The 26,310-nt window shown below is 34.7% G+C and overlaps 1 protein-coding gene across 22 annotated transcripts in view; it reads left to right on the top strand.

Annotated features, from left to right (window-relative positions):
- The window catches only part of MAP2 (microtubule associated protein 2), a 294,399-nt gene extending 268,520 nt beyond the window's left edge, over positions 1–25,879 (top strand). For 12 of the 22 annotated variants that reach the window (XM_066233532.1, XM_066233547.1, XM_066233546.1 and 9 more), the window contains 5 exons: positions 3,932–4,272; positions 14,838–14,930; positions 16,820–16,901; positions 21,619–21,731; positions 21,954–25,879. In XM_066233532.1, the coding sequence (XP_066089629.1) occupies positions 3,932–4,272; positions 14,838–14,930; positions 16,820–16,901; positions 21,619–21,731; positions 21,954–22,169 (845 nt within the window). In that variant the 3' untranslated portion in view covers positions 22,170–25,879. The remainder of the gene's footprint in view (positions 1–3,931; positions 4,273–14,837; positions 14,931–16,819; positions 16,902–21,618; positions 21,732–21,953) is intronic. The other 10 variants (XM_066233545.1, XM_066233544.1, XM_066233543.1 and 7 more) reach the window with 1 other exon arrangement.
- The last annotated feature ends 431 nt before the right edge of the window (positions 25,880–26,310 follow it).

Here is a 26,310-nt window from a genome sequence, read left to right as displayed (position 1 = left end):
AAATTGCCACTACTATCACATTAAAGTTGATTTCACCACATCTTTTAAAATATTTAATAATTGGCCCACTTGAAATGTGACTATTTTGTTTGACATTTAAACAGTGTTTGGTTTTTTTTTTTGTCTACAGTGAACATGTTGGGTATAATTAGAGCAATTGTGCTCTATATCATTTAGTTTCATGAAGTATTAACATTCTTTGAAATATGTGCTAAGAACACTTTGAAATCACTAAAACTCTTGTTTACCTTAGCAAAACTGAAATATTCAAATGAACTTGCAAAGAATGCATTTATGAGTTAATACTGTCCAGAGAAACAGCTTTAACTCCAAGTATCTGGAGTTGGAATTGGGCATAGCCCCAGGGGTGTTAAGGCAAGATAAAGACATCAAGGACTCCCCAAAAGCATGCTATAAATTATGCTTGTATTTGTTGCTATGGAAGCAAATGGTACTTTTCCATTAATCCACATCTTTTAGACACTGTGTTCTGCCCTTTAAAATGTATTTGTATGTAAGTTGCTTTTATATTCTGAGCTAATTCTAATTTGACTTTCTAACTTTACTTACATTCATAAGTATGTTGCATTATTTGGTAGTGAACATAACTGATACTGTGATACTGTAGGGACATGGGGTCCGTTTTATCTCTACATAGCAATAGCTAAAAGGCATATAGGGTCAACTCAAAGAGCATGTAATTTTCCTATCATCTTTTTAACTGCAAACAAGAACGTTCTGGCAGTTTGTGCAGCTATTGAAAAGATTTGAAAGAAACAATGCTATGCACTAAGTTTATTTAGGCCAAAAGAAGGGAAAGACATTATCATTGAGGATCTGACAGGAATAATAAGAGCACCATTTAATAAAGTAACTCATATTTTTAATTGTTTTAGTATATGAGATTTAACCCTCTCAATTTCAAAACATGTAAGAAACACTCAAATTTGTCATTTTGATGACTAGAACATAATTTATTACAGTGAAAACTGATTTTATCTATTGAACAACTATGTTATGCCATATATTAGTGATTTTTTTTCATTCTCCAGATGTAACACAAAACCTTTATCCATTCATTTTTCAAAGCTTAAAGCCTTTTTCTATAAATATAGAAATGACCCTTACTTTAAAATAAATGTATTTATTTTAGTAAAAATTGTTATGCACATTCAGAATATTACTTCTGCTTAATCTCTATGAAGTAAAAACAAACTCATCACACTTTGGTAAACTCTGAATCCATTTCATACCATTAAAAAGAAAGAAAATATGTTGAGCACTTATTGTGTTCAGATCTGTTGAAAAGTAACAGTGCTGGGTACCTGGGTACAGTGACAAATAATACACAGAAGATCCCTCTCCCCCAAAACCCGAGTTATGCAGAGTAAAAGGTCATAGAAAAAACATTTGAGGCAGAAATAATGTTTTTAATGAGATTTTTCTGAAAGACATAGTGACTATCCCAAGTTTGCATCAAAAACTTTGTTTATAACTTTGTAACAAAGAAGCTACAAAAAAGCAAATTGGATGTGGTTGTATCATCCTGGTCTCAAAATATTATTTTGTGGAAAGCAATAAAAATCACAGCATGTGTACTAATTAATTACTTCAGTCTTCTTATATCTCATTTCATATTGTCAATGCATTATTTACCTATGTTTTGTCCTTACGTTACAAGACCAAAAGGACACAGGGCAACTGTCATTTTCATTTGTTATGAAAACTTTCACTGAAAGAGGAAGTAAAATTGTTTTGTTTCTCTAGGCAATTAAACCTAGACCAATGAGTAGATCAGGGGTCCCCAAACTATGGCCCGTGGGCCACATGCAGCCCCTGAAGCCATTTATCCGGCCCCGCCGCACTTCTGGAAGGGGCACCTCTTTCACTGGTGGTCAGTGAGAGGAGCACATTGACCATCTCATTAGCCAAAAGCAGGCCCATAGTTCCCATTGAAATATTGGTCAGTTTGTTGATTTAAATTTACTTGTTCTTTATTTTAAATATTGTATTTGTTCCCGTTTTGTTTTTTTTACTTTAAAATAAGATATGTGCAGTGTACACAGGTATTTGTTCATAGTTATTTTTTTTTAATTTTGTTTTTTTTATTTATTCATTTTTAGAGAGGACAGAGAGAGGGAGAGAGAGAGACAGAGAGAGAGAGAAGGGGGGAGGAGCTGGAAGCATCAACTCCCATATGTGCCTTGACCAGGCAAGCCCAGGGTTTCGAACCGGCGACCTCAGCATTTCCAGGTCGACGTTTTATCCACTGCGCCACCACAGGTCAGGCCATAGTTATTTTTATAGTCCGGCCCTCCAATAGTCTGAGGGACAGTGAGCTGGCCCCCTGTGTAAAAAGTTTGGGGACCCCTGGAGTAGATTTACGTTGTCTGTACATTACAATTATCTAAGTTACACTACTTGTAAATATTTAAGCAAAGATTAATTTTCCCCCTTTTTAGGAAGAATTTCCTGTGCTGATGATCAATTGTATTAAATGACTCTAAGATCTTTTTCACTTCATAAGTTTTAAAATTGAATTCTATCTTTATCCTCTGTAGGATTTCTAGATGATTCATTGATTTTTACAAAGTACATATACTCAGTAGTAAAAAAAGAGATAGAAATCATGCCCTTCCTATAAAATAAAATTAGTAAAATAATTTGTATAATAAATATAAACAATGAAGGTAAGTGCTTTATGAATGGAATCAGTGTATTATTCTAAGAGAGAAGATTCTTATGTTAAAAGGAAGTTAAACAAATCTTATGAAGCTAAGGAACATATCTGACTTAGAATTTATATCATCTGGGTAAATGAGTTTCACTGTCATCATTTTTTAATTAGGGACAATAAGAGCTACCTCTCACTATTGTGAGTGTTTTGTTTTTTATTTGTTTGGTATTCACAAAGATGCTTTGAAATTTATAAAGTATACTTTTCTTTTATATCATTATTCTTTCCTAAAAAAGCATTTGAAATGGCATTCAAAAACACATTTAAAAAGGTCATATGAGAGAATTGTACTATAGAAAAATAGGGGAAAAGAGTTAAATGATAAAGTGAGGCTAAGGTCAAGTTGAGGCCAAAAAAATAATGCATTTTGCAAGATTGTGAATACTCATTAGGTGAGGAATTAGTGATTTGACTTTGAACTACCAAACCTAGTAATGAAGTCAAGGAGAAAACACAATCAGGTATAAGATTACTGTGACTATAATGTTAAAACATCTTAGTTTTCTACAGAGAGAAATGGGCCTTTTTGGTATTAAGAACTAAGATAAATTATAAAGAAAATATGTAATACTGTAGACAGTGTCTGACCTAATTGAACAGCTTTTAATCAACATGTTTGCAATTTACAAGTGCTCTTCAATATACTGAGAAGGTACCGTGAAATGCAGGTTATTAAATAACTTACTGCACAGTCCAAATTTATATGATTTAGATCACAGTTTTACATTGTATGTTCGCCTGGATTTCGGAATGAACTTACTACACATAAAATGAATGCTCTGTGTACCACTTAAGGAATCTTCACTAAATACAATATGAATTCACATAAGACATTAAAGCCAAGCTCTTTGCAACAAAATGCAGAACCTTATACCTTAATGATTACACAGGTAAAAAATAGTTTTTGATACATTCATAACAAGAAATAAGAAAAACAAACCAGGAAAACCCAAGTTTTACTCTTGCACTGATAGCAATCCATGTTCAAAAAAATATACTCGCTTATGAGTAAAAAAAAAAAAAAAAAAAGAGAGAGAGAGGCTACACTCTTGAGCATTGTTATAATTCATAAATATTCAAAATGCTTTAGAGAGTTAATGTATTGTTGAGTTCTAACAATTATGGGAAAAAGGATACCTTGTGGAGAACTTTCTCATGCTGAATTTTTGCTGTTCTTTTTATTTGTTATTACAGGGTCAGAGCCAATTCGAAGAGCAGGAAAAAGTGGCACTTCGACACCCACGACGCCTGGATCCACCGCCATCACTCCGGGCACTCCCCCAAGCTACTCTTCACGCACACCGGGCACTCCCGGAACCCCTAGCTACCCCAGGACCCCTCACACACCAGGAACCCCCAAGTCTGCCATCTTGGTGCCCAGTGAGAAGAAAGTTGCCATCATACGCACGCCTCCCAAGTCTCCTGCTACACCTAAGCAGCTTCGGCTTATTAACCAACCACTGCCAGACCTGAAGAATGTCAAGTCCAAGATCGGGTCAACAGACAACATCAAATACCAGCCGAAAGGGGGCCAGGTAAGAATCATATGAATACATATTTACTGCCACGTGTAAAATCCTACTAATTATTATGATGTCTTCCTCATAATATAAATTAACAGTTTTTACGATAAAAAGGGGGGGGGGAGGTGGTGGAGTTTCTGATTATGATTTATTGCCAGAATTTGGGACTGCATCCAAGAGAGCTAGCTTATAAAATATAGTGAAAACCACGTGACATACCCATTTCTTCTGGTTATTATTGGATAAAAATTGATTTGACCATGTAGGAGAATCTTCCATTTGGTTGCCTAACAGATCTTTTCTAAATATATCTCTATTGCCTGTGAATTTTAACTTTAGTGATTAAAATTACATTTCTGATATAAGTTTGAGCATTCTATTTTAGATTCTGACTGTGAGCTCATCTGACTAGATTTTAGGGATTCCACTTTTATCTTCTTTCTTCTTCCCCAAGGGTTTCCTATGGCATCTTCTACCATTTGCCCATGTCCACTCCAAAGTCAGTGTGTGGCTTACCAAGTTTCTTCCCTGGCTGTTAGTGCCTAAACATTGCAAAAGGTGGATGTTCATGTCCATAATGAATAGATAGATATGGTCCTGATGAATAAAATTGTTGTATTAGAATCCTATTTAAGATAAATAGTATTGGATAGAGTTATCAGTAAAGTTCTATTAACTCTTAACTCCAGCTCCAGAGCAAAAATTCAGGGATCTTTGAGTTCTGTCTTGACCCAAACCTTGGTTATAATCTGTATGTTTGGACAAAGCAAATATCCTGGAAGGAGATAATTTTCTTTGTACATGAGCAAACTTGTCATAATCCCAAGAATGCCGTTACCTTTAGCCTCAATATTGTTTTCTGACGCTCTTTTTCTTGTCTTTTATATTTTCTGCCATTGATTTCTGATATCTTTCTTTTCTAAAAAGGAAATGTATTTTCAGGAAAGTTTAGAAGAAAGATTTTACCAAAATGTGAAGCAATCAAGGACTCCTAGTCACAATGGAAACAAAATTCAGCATTGCTACTTTTTGCAGTAGAATTCTCTGCTAGCTATTTCATTAACATTCTGTTGAAGCCCAAGAATTTAAGAAAAGTCAACCAAAATTTGAGTTGTACTCAATGGGTTCTTTTCAGAACAACGATAACTTTCTATAATACTATAGTCATTGAAAGATGTTTTGTCATAGAAAGATTTTATTAAAATGTGAACTACAGAAACAGTTTTTTAGGAAAATAATGCTACCAAATTTAAGCCTGTAATTCCAAAATATTTCATACTATTCTTGCATTCTTCAGAGTTTCGCATGTACAAGAGAAGGAAATATGTAGGGCCTTTTGGAAATATCCAAATGTCATATTATTTTTATCTTGAAACATAAATGATTTTTAAAAGTTAAATAAAATTGAGTTAGTACTAATTTAAAAGTTTACCATTTTAGCTTTTGGTGAGATCTCTTGAAGGAACATTATGTATATTTAAAATAAATTATCTTATTAATATCCCCATGTTCTACTATTCTCCTTAACTAAATGCAGAGATTACTTCTTAGATTCTGGAAAATGTTAATTCTTAAAAGAATCTGTTTCTTCTTAGAATAACAAGAAAATAAAATTCTTAGAGTTCACACTTTATAGAATGACTAGGAAAATACTTTGCTAAAACTCCTAGACATTATTAAGGTGATATGCTAAAGACCTTTCTTATCTGATTGAGAATTTATAAATGTACTCTTTTGGGGCAATTGAACCTAACGGAAAATTTAATAAAATGGAATAATTATGCATGTAGTGTGACACAAATTTTGTAATATATGATTTTATTCAAGGTACTCCTCAAGGCAGAGAAAGAAAAAGAGTTGTGTTAGAGTCAAGTTTCCCAGAATCACTAAGGTTAAACCAATCTGAAAAATATGAAAACATTTATTTTTGTCTTTCTGCTTTTTTCATATCTTATTGGTAATACTTCTGTGTCTGATTTTCATTGACTTCTACTATATTTGGTAATTCATAAAATTGATATAAAGATATCTTTTTGAGCTGAAGTCAACTGCCCTAGAGATTATGGTAATTAAAGACTAGTTAAGGTATATGACACAAAAATTACAGATAGAACAAAAATAGGTTCAAAATGACAGTGTCATCTAAAAAAAACTCTCTAGTTTAATAAGAGAAATGTTAATATATTGCAAAATTATCCCATCTTTGCTTCAGATAACTTAGAAAAATAATCCTTAACAGTGGAGTAATGTAGTAACTTTAATTGGATAAGAAAAGGGTATATCTTCACCAAGATAAGGAACAGATGGAAGAAATATACTTACCTTATATTTTGCCATAGATATTATCAATGCATTTATTTAAATTGAGGAGGAACCCTGGCCAGATAGCTCAGTTATTTAGAGTATTGTCCTGATGTGTAGAGTTTGCCAGTTCAATTCCTGGTCAGGGCACATATGGGAACAGATTGATGTTTCTATTTGTCTCTCTCTCACTTCCTCTGTCTCTCTAAAATAAATAAATAAACAAACAAATAATTAAAGCATTTTTTAAAAAACATTTAAATTGGAGAAAAAATGAATTGGGAAATTGAGATGCGCTACAATTGAACTGTCTTTGTAGGAAACATATCACTCACCACTTTAACACTGTCCCCCTAAAAAGCCTCGTTACAGTCTACAGCCTTCTCAAATACAGGGAGTACACAGAGGTTCTTTTTTTGTACGTGTTAAACTGGACATTTTGACTGGATTCTTAGAATTCACACTTTACAGAATGACTAGGAAAATACTTTTCTAAAACTTCTTAGACATTATTAAGGTGATATGCTAAAGACCTTTGTTATCTGATCAAGAATTTATAAGTATACTCTTTTGGGGCAATTGAAGACACAGGTGTGTTGTTCCCATTGGTAAATTGATTATCCTAAGACATTTGAATGGACTGTAGCTAATCTGGAATCATTGAAGAAGACAGGACAATAGTGATACTTTCCGTAGGAGCCAAGTTTTGAAACACAGATATGTGCTCTGTAGGTATTGAGAAAAATATCACACAATTCTTATTGATGAAGATGGGAGTAAATTTGTAGAGATAACCTTAATTCTCTGAATAGGCTCATTATCATAAAATTTGGAGTGGTTATATTGTTTGTAAATGATAGAATTTTTAAAGTTTTATTATTATTTTAACATTTGCACAACCACTAAGAATTGGGAGGGGAAATATGTAATAAAAGATATACGTGTCTTGGGAATTCAACAACTTGCTAAGTTGGAAAGCTTTATTATTTGCCCTAATTTGAACTTTTATTGCTTTTTCATTTGTACAGGTTTTGTGCTCATAGATATCATCTCTCCTTTTAAAGTACAATTTTTTATTGGCAAAGAGGCTCTGCTCAGTGGCTTAGTGCACTGAGGCAAATCAATGCCTAATGTCATAGATAAGCTAGCTGAAGATATGAGGACCTTGACAGAAAGCAATGAAGTTAATCTTTTCAGCTAAAACAAATTCATTCTACTGGAAAGAATATGTGCAATCCTGGATTCACTGTCACTGTAGATAGTGAGTTTGGATAATTTAACTCAAAGCAATAGTAAGGCTGTCTTATTAAGTGCATTAATTTGAAACTACTCAAATGTATTTAGCTCCCTAATCTACCTTAAATCTAAATCTAAAATTTAGAATCCATAGTGTTAGTCTTTAAGAACACAGTTGCTTGATTAAACAAAGGTAGGAAAATAAACAATGTCTCTAAATGCATAGCTTAAAACCATTTAGCCAACAACTCAATGAATGGTATTTTATACCTTTTCTCTATTTCTTATAGGCACATTGATTTATGTGAAACATGCCTAGATGCTTGTTTATTTTCTTTCAGCTTTATGTAGATCAGGATATATAGCACCCTTTAAATGCTTATGATAGCTAAAAGTTACTAATAAGATAGTTTCATAGGGGCTGTCATTTACAGATTATTTGATAAAGTACTTAGATGGATTATGATCTCTGCAAGGTAATTTCTACAGATTTGGTAGATTATCCAGTGAATTATCTACTTCCTCATTCATGGAGTAGTCATTTTCAGGTTGGGCTAAAGATGGTGGCACCTTCAAGCAAGTACTTCTATTCAACAGTACTCATCTTTGACTTAAAGAATCATATAGAATTTGTTAGCATATTACTTTCCCGGTCAGTGTTACGCCAACATCTTTTAAGAAAATTATTTAGATAAATCCATTACACTAGAACCTTTGAATTATATTCTTACATTCTAGAAAAAATGCAGTCTAATTTCTTTCTGTTTCCTATGGATCCATTGAAGGGACATTAAATATCAGAGATAGCCAGCTTCTAATAGTCCAACTTTCATATATTCACAGAATAAGAAACAGAAGTCCTCACATTACCCAAATCTTGTATACAGGGCTTCTAGTCTCATCTTTTAATGGCTAAGCTATAAAGTCACGTTCTATAATTTTTTTAAATGAATAATCATTTGTCTACAAAATATGTAATTTTATATACTGTACTCGTTTTCTTGTTGTTTGCTTTAATTTTTGTTACACAACATAAAAATAGTAATTTTATTTAATACTCCCACACTTTGGTTTTATTACATCAGGATTAAAATTTAAGTCTATTCTGAAATTTTTAAATATTTATATAAAATAATTTTATGAAAATTATATGACTATATTATTGAGAAGTTGAGTTTATTAAATTTGAAAAGTTATGTTGTATTTTTATCATACTTTTGTATTCTCTTACAATTGACCAATTATATTTTTAAATAATTCTTAAAGTTAAGGTTTTAAAATAGAAGATAGCTAAATTTTGAATTCCTACAGATAATATCAAGGATCAATAATGAAATGTTAATTCTAAAATCAACCTTGGCATCCTTAAAATAACGTGGTGAGCTACCTTCTAGTCCCTAAATAATTCCAGAAACTCAAATTAGAATATTTATGACTCAACCATTTACTCAGCAGGTATTTATAGAGTACCTATTAAGTGTTATAGACAATGTTCTAGTACTGAAAATATAGCTGAACAAAACAGACAGCAGTTCCTGAAATTTTTAATTTATGAAAATTACAACCTAGAAAGAAAAGCAAGTCTAAAAAACAATATTAAAAATATGTAAGAAAGTGCTAAGAGTGTAGGAGAAAAATAAAGCAAAGGAGGAGGCTTGAGACACTTTGAGCGGAAATTGCATTTCTAATAAGAGTGAGTAGGAAAGGCCTGAGAACATGGTTTTTAATAAAGACTCCGAGGAAGTGAAAGAATAAGCCATATGAATAACTGGGGAAGAGTATTTCAGGCAGAAGAAACCGCACATACAAAGGCCTTGACTGAGGTCTGGCAGATTCTAGAACAGCAAGTACATAGCATGGCTGACGCCACATAGATCTTTCAGAGTAGAAAGTTCACATTAAATTAGTATTTTAATACGATTACAGCTATTCAAATAATAGGACTTTAACATTACCGAGTCAAACCCCGAGTCATCTTTTCATCTCCCTTTTCCTTATCCCATATCCTGGCCATTTTTAAGTACTAATTATTTTGTGCCCCAAGTAGGTCATAAATCTGCCCATTTTCCTCAAAAATACTCCGCACCATTATAGCAGGGGAAACACGATCTCATGTCGCTGTCACTGTAATAGTTGTTACCTGCTCTCCCTGCGTCTGTTCTTTTTTCTGATATACACTCCATACGGTTGTCAGATGTTCTCACCCCTTTCATAATTAAGCATTCCATTATATAGTCTTTTAATGTCAATTTTGTTTCACCAACTAGACTAAAAGCTCCATAAATCAAAGATGAGGTCCATCCTGTTCTGAGGATCTAGAACACAGTAGGTGCTCAATAATTATTTGTTGGAAGTTCAATTAATAGAGTATACCATATGCATGGTGAGATGTATTCTTTCTAGTGACTATTGAATAAGTGTGAATGCATAATGCCATACCAGTTGTTACTCAAAGAAGCTTTCCATGTTTGGACCACAGTGAATTTTGGCTAAAAGAATATTGGATGTAAGAGCTGAGTTCTTGGTTCCTCCTTTCTATTAAATTATTGTGTGATCTTAGATTCTGACCTCTCCAGTCTTCAGATTTCTTAATTTGTAAAATAGAAGCAAAAAAACAAAACAAAACAAAACTTGTTTTAGTACTTAATGCCATCTCATTTAAATACATTGTAAGGCCACTTTTAGATCTCATCTCTATGGTTTATCTTAGAGTATGATAGTAGTTTTGCATTATAGTTAATAAAAAATAGTCATTTAGTTATTCTAATAATTCCATAATAAGTATTTATGCCACAAGGGGCAAACTGAAGTTGAATAAAAAAGCAGTGTTTCTGAAATGGAAGAGGAGTGTAATTTTGGAAGAAGAATCATCAGGGAGAGAAGAACAAGGAAATGAAATGAGTAAAATATACAGTAGAATCTTTTTTATATTTTTTATAAAGTTTTAGGCATTATTCAAGAGTAGCCAGGCCCTCTTTTATATGCTAATTTGAGTGAGTTGCTTTCAATTTTATATTCATAGAAAAAATGGAATTAATGCTGGAGGCAACTAATAAATTATAGTATAACAAGATGTTTTTTCTCATATAAAAATTATGATGGTCACCATTGTGAAGGTCTAGCCATGCATAGGTAAGCTGTGTAAAATTATAAATTCTATCAACTAAAAGGGAAGAATTGAAGCTTATTTAGAGTTTTTCTCATTCATATATGCATTTTTTCATTACACATTTACTAAGACTCTGCTGGGTACTGTAAGACAAGAGGGGAATGAGAGAGTGCAACATGGTCTCTGCAACCTAGACAGAAAAGAAGTGATTTTTCTTTTTCTTGTCCTTCTTTGTATCTTGCTCTTATTTAATTTTAATTTCTTTCCAAGCCATTTCCCTTAGGGTTAAAAATAAGTGCTAAATAAGAGGAGTAATAAAATACCCCATGAGCTTTAAAATATTGCCAGTCAACCCAGCATGAAGAAAAAGTATTTAACAAAATATATTATATTATATTGACAAAGGGGTATTTTTGTATCAAAGTCAACATTATCTCAAAATGGAAGCTCACTGAGATCATGGACCTTGTTTTTATGCCTTAGAACTTTTATAACTGTAATTCAAGTGTCTTTTGTAGGGTAATGAAAAGTTTTAGAGCTAGGCGTCATAAATATTAATTATTCAAAACTATGAGAAAATTACTGCCTTGGGTTTACAAAATTGGGAACTGTAGAGCCCTTTCTTGCTTGCTGTTTGTTCATTTACAAGCCAAACAAGGGCATGGTGACAGCCTTAAATCTCAGGTTGTTTACAAACAACTGAACAAACTCTTTAAAAGTTACTTTCTTTAACAACTTGGTTCACCATTTTTTTAATTTAAAAAATGTAAAATAGGAGAAAAAATTTAATGTCAAGGAAATACAACATATGAACTTTTCTGTTAATTTTCTTGAATCATAGTGACTGTTTATAACTTCCCTTTTAACACCCATTGAGAGACAACTTAAAATATTTAACAGTGGATCTAATGGTTGATCTACTGGTACTTTATGGGTCTTGGAAAACAACCTGCAGAAGAAAATTGGGCTGACACCTTAATGAGTCCCCAAAATGATCTTTTTTTTTTTTAGTTCTCAGGAATTGCATGTTTTGACATAACTTTTTTCTACTTAAATGTGTATTTAACTGTACTTATTGTTTATATATGATATACCTAGTTTTGAAAAACTTGTTGGCCAGTGTACACAGGATTAATTAAAATTCAGAATGGACCAGAAAGTTTGTACACCTGTATGCATTTGAACCAGAAAACAGGGTTGTTAACAGATAAGTCTTTGAAAAATGTCATCTGTTCTAAAGGAACATCTGCTACATCTTCAGAAATATCTGCTACAGTCATATTTCTGTTTTAACATATGATGATACCTCAGGACTCCATAGTGGCTAGATAAATAGCTTTTATTAAAATTAAATGCTGTGGAATGGTAAATACTTTTGAGAGAGACCAAAAAAAGTATTATTATAATGCAAGAATTAAGGAGGGCTTCATTTCAAGCATTCTTGAGAAATGATGCAAACCCAAAGGAGAAGCTTAATCTTTTATGAAGCTGAAGGAAATTCAGTTGAGTGTCACAGTCCACTACTCTTAGATTGAACAGACATAGGTTGAGAAAGTGTATCATGGAAAAAGGCCAGCTGGTTATTTCACTAGAAAATCTGGGAGAAATCAACAGAATTCGACCTTTAAGTTTTAGGATTTTAAGATTTAAACTATTTCTTAATGATGCTAGCAATGTGTGTGACTCCTTGGGATTAATTTGTTTTGGAAATTATAAGAGTTGTCAAAAAGCTGGTTAAATATTAGAGTCGGATTTATGCAACTGAATTTGGAATTTCCATTTTTGTGACAAGTGAATCAGAGTTAACATTTAGCTTTTGATCATTTTGTAATGAGTCACTTGATTTGTTCTCTAATAATCTCTAATTTAAAATTTATATATGAAATATGAGACCCTGACTTTGCTCAAGGATGAGAAAGAAATAGCTTTGATGAATTCTCTTTCATTGTCAAAATAATTAGAACTTGATAGATAAAATTAAAAGTATTTTACTAGAAATAATAAATCAAAATATCTTTCTAAAATTAATGTACATCATTTGAAATATAATGGCTCTTATTGACTTAAAGGTATGTACATCAGTTTATATAAAACTCAGAGTGCAACTGTACTTACTGTGTAACACACCTTCCTTTTTTTTTTTTTTTTGTATTTTTCTGAAGTTGGAAACGGGGAGGCAGTCAAACAGACTCCTGCATGCGCCCGACCTGGATCCACCTGGCATGACCACCAGGGTGCGATGCTCTGCCCATCTGGGACGTTGCTCTGTTGCAACCAGAGCCATTCTAGCGCCTGAGGCAGAGGCCATAGAGCCTTCCTCAGCGCCCGGGCCAACTTTGCTCCAATGGAGCCTTGGCTGCGGGAGGGGGAAGAAAGAGACAGAGAGTAAGGAGAGGAGGAGGGGAGAAGCAGATGGGCGCTTCTCTTGTGTACCCTGGCCGGGAATCAAACCTGGGACTCCTGCACGCCACGCCGATGCTCTACCACTGAGCCAACCAGCCAAGGCACCTTTCTTTTATGAAACTGGAATTTTTATTATGCCTTCAAGAGTAGCCCGATCATGATGTCTTCTGAATTCAGATTTTGACAAGAGGCCCTTCCCTTGGGTTGTCAATGAGAGTTGTCAATGGTATTTTCCTAGCAGGGACAGTTATCTTGTCAATGTTAGTTAAGCAGGCACTGTAATTTAAGCTTTATCTAGTTAAAAAATAGTCAGATTCTTGTTTTCTTGCATTTTTTTAAATCCTTTTTTGAAAGGCCAAGAAATGTGATACTATTTGGGGGCATGGATAAACATCTAGGATACATTTATTTAGTTTTTTATTATCCCTAAAGCATTGAAAACATGATTTCTCTTTAGCTATTGGGGGAGGGAAGGAAGAATAGTAGTTTTAGGCAAAGTAAAATCAAACCAACAAACAACAACAGAAATAAACCTTTCTAAGCTGACTTTGCTTCCCTGCCCTCTGAGATGTGCAAAATTCAAAAGACATGTGAAAGAAGTCATAAGAGTTATTTCTTTATACATTACATTACACCAGAGTAATACTTTCTGGATCTGGATTTGCTATTATCATCAAGATGAATACTAGACTTCTTAAAAATAAAAATAAAATGCCTATCCCCAAATCTGTTAGACCCAACCAATTCATATTATGTGATCTAGTACAGTCAGCTAACTAAAGTTCTTTGATTTTCTCCCTTCTAAAAATGGGGAAAATGCTACCACACCTACCATCCAAGGGTAATGGCTGTTTATGAGCAGTTGTCAGAGAAAGGCCTTCCAGAAGGCCACTGAAACAAATCGGCAGGAGAATTTTATGCCCTTTCAGAAGAGGAGGCCCAGAGCTTCCTTGCTGACTCTCTTAGAAAACCAGGGGTTCTTCTTCTGAATGAATAAGGACCCTCGCCTGTAGCGTTCGGTAGACCTGTGCTATGTGGACCAATAATAAAAAAGTCAAGTGTACGAGATGGTGTATAATGGTGATGGCTGGCACTGTTGAGATTAAGGAGTGTAGGAGAGGATAAGGCACTGGTCTATCCTTGAGGATCCTTGGCTGAACTATATATATTGCACTATTGGGCCTTCCATAGAGTGACCTGAGTCCCAATGTTGTCCAGTATTGGAAACCTCCTCCTCACATATGACACAAGGTTTATGTTTCCTACATTATTTCTCTAATTGCTTCCTGATTACAGCTATCTACAACTGGGATATCTAAGGCTCTTGAGCACTTGACCCTTGGGAATGCAGGACAATAGAGGCTCATTTCATATGAAAGATCTGCTCTTCATCCAGTGTTAGTTTTTTCTCTTAAATGATGATGTAGGTCGAAGGGAGTTTAGAGCCTCTTTGGCACTACCCATTCTGGTTCCCTATACCCATGTTGAAAGAAAAATGCACTGTGAAGTTACCTCCAATTCCTTTTAGGTTAGGATTTTAAACAAGAAGATCGATTTTAGCAAGGTTCAGTCCAGATGTGGTTCCAAGGACAACATCAAACATTCTGCTGGGGGCGGAAATGTAAGTAGAAGCCTCTGTTAGAAAGCTGTCCTGATTGTGTGGAGCCATATGCACAGCCAGCACCCTGTCTCCTCTCCTGCCTCCTTCCCAGCACAACCCCCCTCTTGTTGCTGCGCTACATGTCCCCTTGATCTGGGAGCTTGTCATCCTTGCATTCTTGGTGATGGGTTTCCCATCCTTCCCGTTAAGATTATCAGCAAATTTTTTATTTTCAGTTGAGGAACAAAACCATAATGGAGGGCACCCTGGTTTTCAGCGGGGGATGGAAAACCCACTTCACTTGCCAATTATTTTCACCAGCCTTTGGCCCCTGGGTATTTCCTATGCTGTCTTTGTTCCCCTGCAGAAGTCAAGTGGGCACACACTTCTCTAATTCCACTTAAATTATTCTTGAGGCAAAGACTGATATAGTTGAAAATAAATAGTGTGTATTATCAAATCTTTTGTCCTTCATTTTTCATGAGAGCTAGATATCACTTGGAATAATACAAAACTGGTGAAGCGTGATTCATCTGTAATTCAATGTGAAAGGATTCAAGTCCCAATATACATGTCTTAGCAGTATTTTCCTTGTCTCTTTAATTGACTGGAAATAATATCTTATGAGAGGAAGGAAAAGATGAATTTATGTCTTTCAAATGTAGTTGAAGCAGAGTTGAAACAGGCCAACTCAAGCCAGATTCTGTCACCTAAACTTTAGGTTCTGGCCATCTGTGACTCCAGTAATTTAGAGTACCAAAACCAGAATTCTCACCTGTCTAGTAATTCTTGCTCCTTGCTCCTCAAGTGGGCCGAGATGGAGTCAAGCAGTGAAAGAGGGAATAAGCAAGTGACTCCTACCAGGAACTGTCACCTGGTGTTCAAAGTAGATCCTCTGAGCATTAAAATGTCACTGTTGTGGGAAACCCCTAGCAAATTTTGCTGGACTTCTCCAAGAGTGCTGAGCTAAGGCTCAGTATTTACATGGGCATGGCTGCCCTCCTCCCTGTTGCCCTAGGTACTAGCTCACCACCTGGTACTCTCAGAGAAACAGGGTCAGGCCTAATAAATAACTGGAAGGGATCCGAAGGCAGACCGAGCTATCCTCTACTGCACGTGCTGCTGGTCAAAACACCTAAATGGAAAAGGATAAGTGGAGGTAACTAACAAACTTCAAATAAGTAGGGGAGCTTCCAACCTCCAGAACAATAACTGTAAACTTACCTCTACGGAAGAATCACTTACTCAAATACACAGATTCCCTAGCATTTTCACAGTGTCCAATTCAGTAATTCCATTGTAATTCTGATGCAAATGGACAATAAACCACACTTGAAGAACACTGTTTCAAATATTGAGAGAGGAAATAATTTCAATGAAACACAAAAAGAAAAAAATGTTGCTATCAATTAATAATTTGGTGCACAAGAAAAATCTCATTTAGCTAAGACATGACAGTATTTTAGAAAAGCATATTTACCGCTTTCTTCTCCTTGTATCTTAAAGCAATGTTGTACTTATATCTCTGAGCAATGCTGGTCACTTTTATGTAAAAATCACTTCTGAAAGAACAATTTATCTCTTCACTTGGCTTTTTGCTTACAGAAAGGTTTAACACGGTGTGGTTTCTTTCTTGCCTAATTAATCCAGTTGTTTCTATCCCCTTGTGGCATGCTCTGTTTTCTACTAATAAAATCTTCTATTCTAGGATTTTCTTTCACTTCGGTCCTTCTTTCCAATCAGACATGTGGGATATTATGCTTTCTTATGTGTGTATGTACTTCATTTTGGGTTCCTGGATATGTTGTAGTGTGTTGTGAGTTTTGATATGTTTCTAGTATTTATGTATGAGCTTAGAGGGTTTGTTCATGTCTAGACCATTTTAAGCATATTTGATGGGATTCACACAGGTACAGATTGTTACTAAGAAGATAGACCTAAGCCATGTGACATCCAAATGTGGCTCTCTGAAGAACATTCGCCACAGGCCAGGTAAGTAAATACTTTTTAGTAGTTTAAGAAATATTACATTGGATTCATGAAATTGATAAGCAGAATTTTTGTTATTGTGAAATACCTAATTGGAAGGACATTTTGAAATCCTGATACTTCATGCTTTTATTCAGAGAAACTTAAGTTAGACTATTGAGCATCTTCATTTGGACAACTAAACTCAATTACCAAAAATAGGTCACATATCATAAGACAGGTTAAAAGTAAATGTATATAAAATGCACCTATCTCTATGTACTCAACATGCTAATTGCAGCTCTTCTGAAATATATAGTCTATATAGTATATTGGACCATGTATTCATATATAATTGCATGGACTGAAAGCAGCATTTCCAAAGATTTTCATGAGATTGTTTTCCTACATTATATTATACAAGGACTGTTAAACAAAGCTGAATAACTTTATTTACCTGCTGAATTTCTCGGCTCCTTTAGCAAGTCAAAAGCACTGTGAATCCTCAGTAGACTACAATGCTTCCCCAAATTTTTTGACCATGGACCTCTTGTTTTTCTAGAATATCTCATGGGACTAGTGCTTTCAAGTAGAGTTCATAGTCTTATTCCTGAGGATTTTTCCCCCTTTCCAGTGGGACTCTGCCATATTTTGATCCATTTTTCTTAGTATCATGTACTATTATTGTTTTTGCTTAATTCCTCCTGCACGCATATGTAAATGATGGACAGCTATCAAATTTGTATTTTTTTTAGAATATTTTGATACAATTTATATATACCATTGTATTATAGAAAAACAAAAGGAAGCTATTGGTTTTAATCATCTACGTTTGGCATCTTAATTAAATCAGGTAATGGAGTGTTTTTATTCATCATTGTGTCAAATGTTATCAGAAACAAGATGTAAGAACAATTGAGTCCAATAAAATTGCTGACCAAGAGATTATTAAGAAAAATTTATTAATTGAAAATCAAAGGTAGATAAATTTTAAAATGGATAAATGCATTAGAAATATATCTAGACATAAAGTTTTACATTGGCAAAAGATATTCATAAAGCAAGTCAAGGAAATAAAAACTCTTACATGGAATCTTTATTACTAGTTTCAGAATTTCAGCTCTGGAATTAGTTACTCTGTTATTCTTGAAACAACAGGGACATGGCCTCATTTTACCAATCTTCACAATTCCCCTGTCTCTAACTCAGGCCTACAAACATTTAGTTGGCTTTGAACTTCCATGTCAAAAGTATGGCTGCAGTATTTGGCCACACTGCTTATATTCTTCCAGAATGCAAAAGGAAACATTGGATTCTTTCATTCTAGACAGTAAGTAGACAGTTATTCAAATTCACCTTGGGCCTTGATGCACAGAAAAATCTAACATAGATAAGGCAATATTCTGTGTAAGATTTACTGGTCGTAAAAGACTATTTCATGGACTCTCCACTGTTTCTAAACCTACCTCTTCTTAAATAATGAATCAGATGACTAAATTCATAAAGAAGTGTTAGCACAATGATCCTTAACAACAGCAAGCTTTTCCTCAAGTTACTTTGGAAGGTGGGATATTTATGGAGAATATAAAGGAAACAAGTCAACACCTGCAATCACAGATGGAAATATCTGGTCTTACTGACTTCACTTCAGGATGGGTGAAACTTGGTAAAGATGATAGCCTGTCACAATTAGTGCTCCTGATAGGTGCCAGAATCTTCAGAACCAAAAGTACAGATCTCTTCATTAAATGGGCTTCTCTAAACAGATCTCTTCATTTAGACAGTTGAATAAAATATCTAGTAGTTCGCCTGACCTGTGGTGGCGCAGTGGATGGGGCATCGACCTGGAATGCTGAGGTCGCCGGTTCAGGGCCCTGGGCTTGCCTGGTCAAGGCACATATGGGAGTTGAAGCTTCCAGCTCCTCCCTCTGTTCTCTCTCTCTTATAAAAAAATGAATAAATAAAATCTAAAATAAAAAAAATCTAGTAGTTCAGTCCCCAGTCAAGGCACACATGAGAAGCAACCATCCTGCTTCTTTTCCCCTCCATCTCCCCCTTCTCTCTCTCTTCCTTTTTCACAGCTAGTGGTTTGATTGGTTCGAACATCGGCCCTGGGTGCCGAGGATAGCTTGGTTGGTCTGAGCATCGGTCTCTTTTAAAATACAGTTCAACATAAATTTTAAGATTATATTGACACAACATACAATTGTAAAAGAAAGCTCTAAAAAGCAATTTCTATCAGAGATTACTAAAAATAGAAAAGTAAGATTCCAAGAAAGTTGATCTCATCTAGTTGAAACCTCAGCATCCTCTAGCCCAGTGGTTCTCAAACATTTTGAAGTCGGGGCACATTTAAAATCTTACAAATAATTGTAGGTGCACTATATACAAATTTCTGAGAAATATGTTATAATAATTAAGTCAAATATTAAAGAAAAAATACAAAGTACAAGCATGCTTTTATGATAATTAAACAAAATAAATACGACAAAATTAAATTTATTCTGACATTAAAAAACATTTTTATGTTACATTTTTTGAGTTATGCTTTTTAGAATTTTAAAAAAGAAGGGTTAAAAAAAGTTATCTTTTTATATATATAGATACATTCTTAGTAAGATTTAGTAAATTCAGCAGGTCCAGCACGAATATGTTAAGTTTTTTCATTCCTGTTTTTATGAGAAACATGAGCCTGATGTGTCCTAGTGATTTCTTCAATGTTGGGGCATATTTTTGAAAGGCAAACTCTCATTTCCTCATCAATACATTGAAGAATTCCTTTCTTTTTTTTCTTTTAATTGTGTTGAGGGTAGAAAATCCTAATTCATATAAATAGCATGTTGAAAATTGTAGTAAAATGTTCAAAGCTTTTTTAGATATTATCACATATTCTTCTTTTATAGAAATCCAAAAGGCTTTGAGACAATTCCTTATGTTTAATCATCAATCCAAAACCCCCACCATACATATCATCTTAACTTTACACCAAATAAAGAATAGAAGAAACTTGCCTCCAGTCTTTCTGGGGAACATGGGGGGTAGTATAAACAATCCAGAACCACAGCTTAACAGCCTTTTGCAACCTAATCAAGCAAGTGAGGTGGGGAGTTGGCAGACTGTCAGCTTACAGCCAATTCCCCACACTTCTGTCCAACAAAAATCTAAACTCCAAAAGCCCTGTTGGATTTTTGGTCCTGAACAGGCACATATTTCTCTGGAATACCATAGGGTGCACCTGGAAATCTTCTAGGGCGCACCAGTGCACCCTGGCACACACTTTGAGAACCACTGCTCTAGCCTTGAACCAGGATAAGAATGTTCTATGAATCACATTAATCTCATCACAATCAACAAGTGAGACATGGCCAGGTTAAAAATTTCCTGCAATAATGAATTAATTTGAGAGGACAACTACATTTCTCTTGGAAGCATGAATTGCATAACATTATGCACATCTGAAGCCTTGAGAAGAAGAATGAATGGATATATCCTGAAAATGTAATCCAATAATACCATATAATATTAAAGGGTTCCAGCCCAGGTAGTAGAGTACTAATACAAATGTCTAGGTATTTCATGAAAAAACACATCACAAGGCCTGTGAAGCCTTAACAGAAATTTCTCTGATCTGCAGAGATAAATAAGCATCAAGAACCCAAAATTTAAAAAATCTTTTCCTTGTTTCCATAGTGTCCCTCAGGTATATTTCCAAAATTAAAATCCCAAGAGAGATGCCATATTGGGAGAGGATTGCTTCGCTTACCACTGGCTTTCCAAAAAATGCATACGGCCAAAACCAAGTTCCTGATGAAAGTGAAAGCAAAGCTCTTAGGTGGAGATGGGTCAAAGAGTCTAATCCAGCTTCTTTCCAGGTCAACGGCATCAACAGACACTCAGAAATACTGAAGGACAGGCTAAACCACAACAATTACGCTGTGCAGAAAGGCATGCAAATATTGGGAGACCATGCTGAAGGGTGGCCTGTGGCACTGTCTTCTGTTAGCAGACCCTTGATTTTCAGACTAATTAGCAGTTAGTGAAATGGCATGGTCAAAACTCTATTGATATTAATATTAATATTATCAGATCAAAGTCACTGTCAGATAGGTCTTCAGACATCTGTACAAGAATGTGATCTCCTTTTGTTTCATCTATTAATTAAAATGGGAAGCTGTTATAGTTTATTAGTATAAAAATATAGTTTCTCACTTCTGTTTTATCAGTTAAGCTATCAGTGTTGAAAATTTACAAATGTGAATACATTATGCATATATGTGCACCATTTCTAGCTTAATAGTTCTTTGTACAAGTGACCTGTTACCATGAAGAAGAATCAAGAAGAGCTTCATCTCAATATAATTTGCTCCCTTTGAAATAAGAGTCTAAATATTTCAAGTTCTAGGAAGGATGCAATAGTACATTTTTACTGTATTATTTTTGGAATATTTATTAAACAGATAAGGGAAACTCCTCTGACATCTTAGGTTAGGATGGGTATTACTATGTAAACCAATCCACATAATGATACAAAAAAAGTGTCATTATCATGGATGATATGGGGAAAATGGTATGGACTAGAAGTTTTAAAAGATTTTTTCCACATCTATGGCCATAGGTATAGTAGAGTTAATTAAGCTTGTGGTTCATCATGGTCTATCTACTATAATCGTTTTTGGGGAAATCATCACCACAAATAGATTTCATTTTAGTGAGGCATTTAAAAGCCTTTCTCCTCTCATAGGTGGTGGGCGTGTGAAAATTGAGAGTGTAAAACTGGATTTCAAAGAAAAGGCCCAAGCTAAAGTCGGTTCACTTGACAACGCTCACCACGTACCCGGAGGGGGCAATGTCAAGGTAAGAAACAAGGGCATGACCTGATCTTGCCTTTTTTTTTTTCAGTCTTTCTCAAATACACTTCATTAATATGGATCCCAGATTGAAGACTTTACCATATAGGAAGTAGGGATGGCAGAGCTTAATAGAAGTGATGCTCACATTAGCTCTGGGATATAGAGAAAGTTCTAGGGGTCAGTTAAGATGCTCAAATTAACAAGAACTGATGCTTGCCTTGAACAGATTGACAGCCAAAAGTTGAACTTCAGAGAGCACGCTAAGGCCCGTGTGGACCACGGGGCCGAGATCATCACGCAGTCCCCGAGCAGATCCAGCGTGGCGTCCCCCCGACGGCTCAGCAATGTCTCCTCTTCTGGAAGCATCAACCTGCTTGAATCCCCTCAGCTCGCCACTCTGGCCGAGGATGTCACTGCTGCGCTCGCTAAGCAGGGCTTGTGAATATTTCTCATTTAGCATTGAAGTAATAATATTTAGGCATGAGCTCTTGGCAAGAGTGGGCTCTGAGCAGGTGTTATGTTTATTCTTTACAAACCATAAAATAAATAATCTCATTCCCAAACTCTACTCATTGTTACAATTTTATAAAAAAATAAAAATAAATAGCTTATGCAGAAATTGACTTGATTTCCATTTGCCACAGGAAGACACTGGCTTTACATGAGTACAATTGGACAATTATTTTCGCTCTGCTCTGTTTTGCATGGAGTATTATTATTTGAAAAATTGCATTTTTACCTTTCATGTGCCTGAAGGCTATCCACTACATTCTGAAAGGCCTTGTTAAAATCCAAGCTGCTCATTTCACTGTTCTGTTGCTGAGTGAAAAGATAAAAGCTGCCCATTGTAACTTATTACAGGTTAAAATAAATCAAGAAGTTTGATGGCAGGAAGGCAAGAGCATGTGAAAAATTAAGTTTTTTTTTTTAAGTGTTATTTTGTATAAATGGGAAGAAAGACTCAATTAAGTTATTAACATTTGGGACCTGGATAATTATATCAGAGTATAAGTCAATTCAATAAATTATTTAACTAATTAAAAAAATAGTTACAAAGCATTTGAGCTGTGGTTGAGGAAATGGTGTACAAGTGCTATCAGGAATGAAGCACTTTTATTAGGATGGACTCGTGTCTGATTAGAATGTCAGTGATCAGCTAGATTTGTGTCCACACTACCAGTTTCACACCCCCTTTTCATCTGTTTGATACAGTATTATAGATATAAATATATATATATTTCTCTGTGGCCATTTGTGATACTTCCTCATATACTTGAATATTATACTTCCTTATTCACAGTATCTGTGTCCCCTGCACCCTTTGGTGTTGCAATTTTAGGTATGTGAAAGTAGACATTAGCAGGATTCTTTCCCTCTGTAAAGAAAAAAAAATACAGTAAAAAAGACAAAAAGTTTTAGCATGAAGTTGCTTTCTGTAACAACTCAAAGCTGTAACCCTGTTTTAGTGCCAGATACAGGTCTCTCCCGTGATGCTAGAAAATTTTATTTTTCTTTGCTTTCACCAACGTGAAGTCTGTGGGGGTGGGTCTAGTTATACATTTGTTTACAAATTGTTGGTTTAAGATTTTGGATTTAAATTATTTTGAATCACTGAATAGTTTGGGTTTTATTTCTGTAATCATTCATGAAAGACTTATTAAGATCTCTTCTTCCTCTTTTTTTTTTTTTTTTTCATTTGCTAAAGTTGAAATCAACAGTGGAAGTTTGGGACGTGTTAGTTATCTCATTCTTCCAAATAGGACCTGCTTATTGAATTATCTGACAAAAGGTATTTTGCTTCCTTCCCCAAAATAAATATCCCTTGATCAGAAAGGAAAACCACAGTATTTCTAGAATCTATAGCAACAAAATATTTGAGATGCAGATATCAAAATCATTTTTTTTCAAGGACTCCAACATTGCACTCTATAATAGAATACTCTATGACTTAGCATTACTTATCAGTAAATAATACTGTTTTGTGTATAGAGTCTAGAAATCACAAATCAATTAATCAATTCCTCCCACAAATCATTCATCTTAGACTTATGAATAAAAAATGAATTGGTCAATAGCCTAAATAAGACAATGAGTTACCAGACTGAGTGGATACATTTTAGTATTTTTATCTATTCTTTTTCTTGCTCAGGGCTGGTAGGTTGGATTTAAACTGGCAAATGACCTGGTAGGTGTTTGCTTCCTTTGAGCCAAATCAATTCCTGAATATAAAGGAAGAAATGATGAGTCTGGATGAGGCAAAAAGGAAGTATAGTAGCATCTAAGAAAGAATCTAAGTGATACAATGACAGAGAGACACGGGTGACATTTTGTGATTCATTGAATATTGGGACCAATGTAACTTTCACAAAAAAGAAACTCTAAGAGCAAATGTGCACCACTAGTTCTCAACTAAGAAGTTTTACATAGGCAAACATGTCTGAAACCATTTATAAATCACTTACTTTATACAACAGTCAGGAAAATAGAAACTACTGAGTAGGACTATGGATGTGTTTACTTTCTGGCTAATAATTGCTGTGAGGTTTGAGTTGACCAATCTGGGCATTTTATCCATCAGTTTCCTTTGAAGTGCACCAGGAAATAGGAGAAGAAAGAATAATCGATGTGTAGACTTACAGTATTTTCTTACATGTGTGTTAATGTTAGATAGTGATAGAAGTAGAAAGAAGTTAACAGCTGGTTAGAACAGTTTTAACACGTGAAACAAGTATTTTTTTCAACTTGGTTTAAGTTTTTTATAAAAGTTAAGACTAATTGAACATGCTCTACATATTACACAACTCTGTTTCTTAAAAATACATGTCCAAAACAAAGATTATATAAAGCACAAAGTTATTCGATTTGGCACTAAAACAAATGTGTATTTCAAACCACAGCAAAGTTGTAATGAATAAATCCTCTTCCTTTGTATGGCAGTGTCATTCTCTATTAAGTTAACAAAAAAAAATGTTACTTGTCCCAATTAAAAGAGAGGAACACACAGGATAAATGTCTTCTTATGGGGATAAGTGGTGGAACCCATCTTTCTTCACTCTCAAGTTGAACGACACAAATTAAGCTTTTTGAACACCACTCTTGTGGGGACATCCATACGCTGATCTAGAAATTGAAACTTTATAGTTCCAATTCTAAATCTATTAATGCCAGTTTCTCTCTGGCTTCAGCCTCTGAGAACCTGTTTAAGGATACATAAGTAATCCAGAGCTGTAAAGAGTTAAAAGGCCAACTTCTTCAATGAACTCACCCTCTCTGGGTCACCTGCAACCAAGAATTGGACGCACTGCAATGCTGCAGGAAAGATCCGAGTTTATGATGAGTTTCAAAGGCCATGTTCATTTAGGAACCAACTCTCTCTGGATTCTCCTGCTGAGTTCCAGCAGGGTGATGGGCTGAAATCCCACCCACAAGCAAGACACCTGTGTAACATCAACGAGGTTTGTCAGAAGAAGGTTAAAGAGAGAACTTAATCAAGTGGAAGACTCTACTAATGGTAGCTGGCCTTCTCCAGACACTCATATAGTAATTCTGCAGGAAATGGAATCATCAACCAAAATATAGCATCATGTCAGTATTATTAAAGAAATCATTTCAATGCATTTGATTGTGACGTAGCTACAATTATAGTTTTTCTCATATTTTTCATGCCACAAAAAGGAGGTAAATAAACTATTCATGGTCTAAGTAGCCAAAAAAAAAAAAGTAGGTTCATGACTTGGAAAGGCAAATTCTAGGCATTCCTTCAAAGACATGTGCTAAAATCAGCATTGGTGTTTGTTTTCCTAGGCCTAGGATTTTTAGCCATGCTGTAGGTTGAGGCCAAGTCCCTCTGCAGGAAAAAGCTTATTTTTAAACTCAAAAATAATGTCAGTCGTGAAAATCTACTTCAACTTTAGCAAAAAGAAAAAAAATCAACAAAAAGTATACTCTGTATGCTGGGATTCCAAGGTTCCAATTCTCCGCTAAAAATTTGTGGGGGGTTTCTTTCTTCTGATAATTCTAGAGCCTGTTACCATAGAAAGGCATTTCTTCAATGGCTGGTTGTAGTTAGTTCATGTTTTTCAATCAAAATTTGCAAATGTATTTGTTGCTGTATAGTGATTGTTTTGCAAAATAAAATTGCTTGTCATCTGATTGACAGTTTCAGATTGTTTCTTCTCTGGGAAATATTATATATACCTATCTATTTATGTATACATACATGCACACATCTACATGTGTGTGTGTGTTTCTATTCCTTGCTTGTATGGAAATGCAGTATATACATTGCTTATTTCAACCAAAGAACAATGGTAAAGAGAAAGCTACAGTTATCTGCTGAATTCCTATGCTTCAGGCTCTATCATTACTGTATCAGCAAAAGGCTATTTGTTGAAAGTGAAAGAAACTCAAATCAAATGGCTAAGCACAAAGGCAAATGTATAGGCTCAACTAATCAAGGAGGCAGTTGTATCTGCCTCAGGCATGGATAGATTGAGGCTCTCAAAAGATGTCATCAGGTGTTTTTTTTTTTCCCCAAACCTTAGCTCTGTATCCTCTGTGTGGGTTTCATTATCAGGCCCCTG

The sequence above is a fragment of the Saccopteryx bilineata genome, chromosome 5, assembly GCF_036850765.1.
Source record: "Saccopteryx bilineata isolate mSacBil1 chromosome 5, mSacBil1_pri_phased_curated, whole genome shotgun sequence".
Taxonomy (NCBI): Eukaryota; Metazoa; Chordata; class Mammalia; order Chiroptera; family Emballonuridae; genus Saccopteryx; species Saccopteryx bilineata.
The sequence above is the reverse complement of the archived record's forward strand: the minus strand, read 5'-3'. Positions and strand labels throughout refer to the sequence as shown.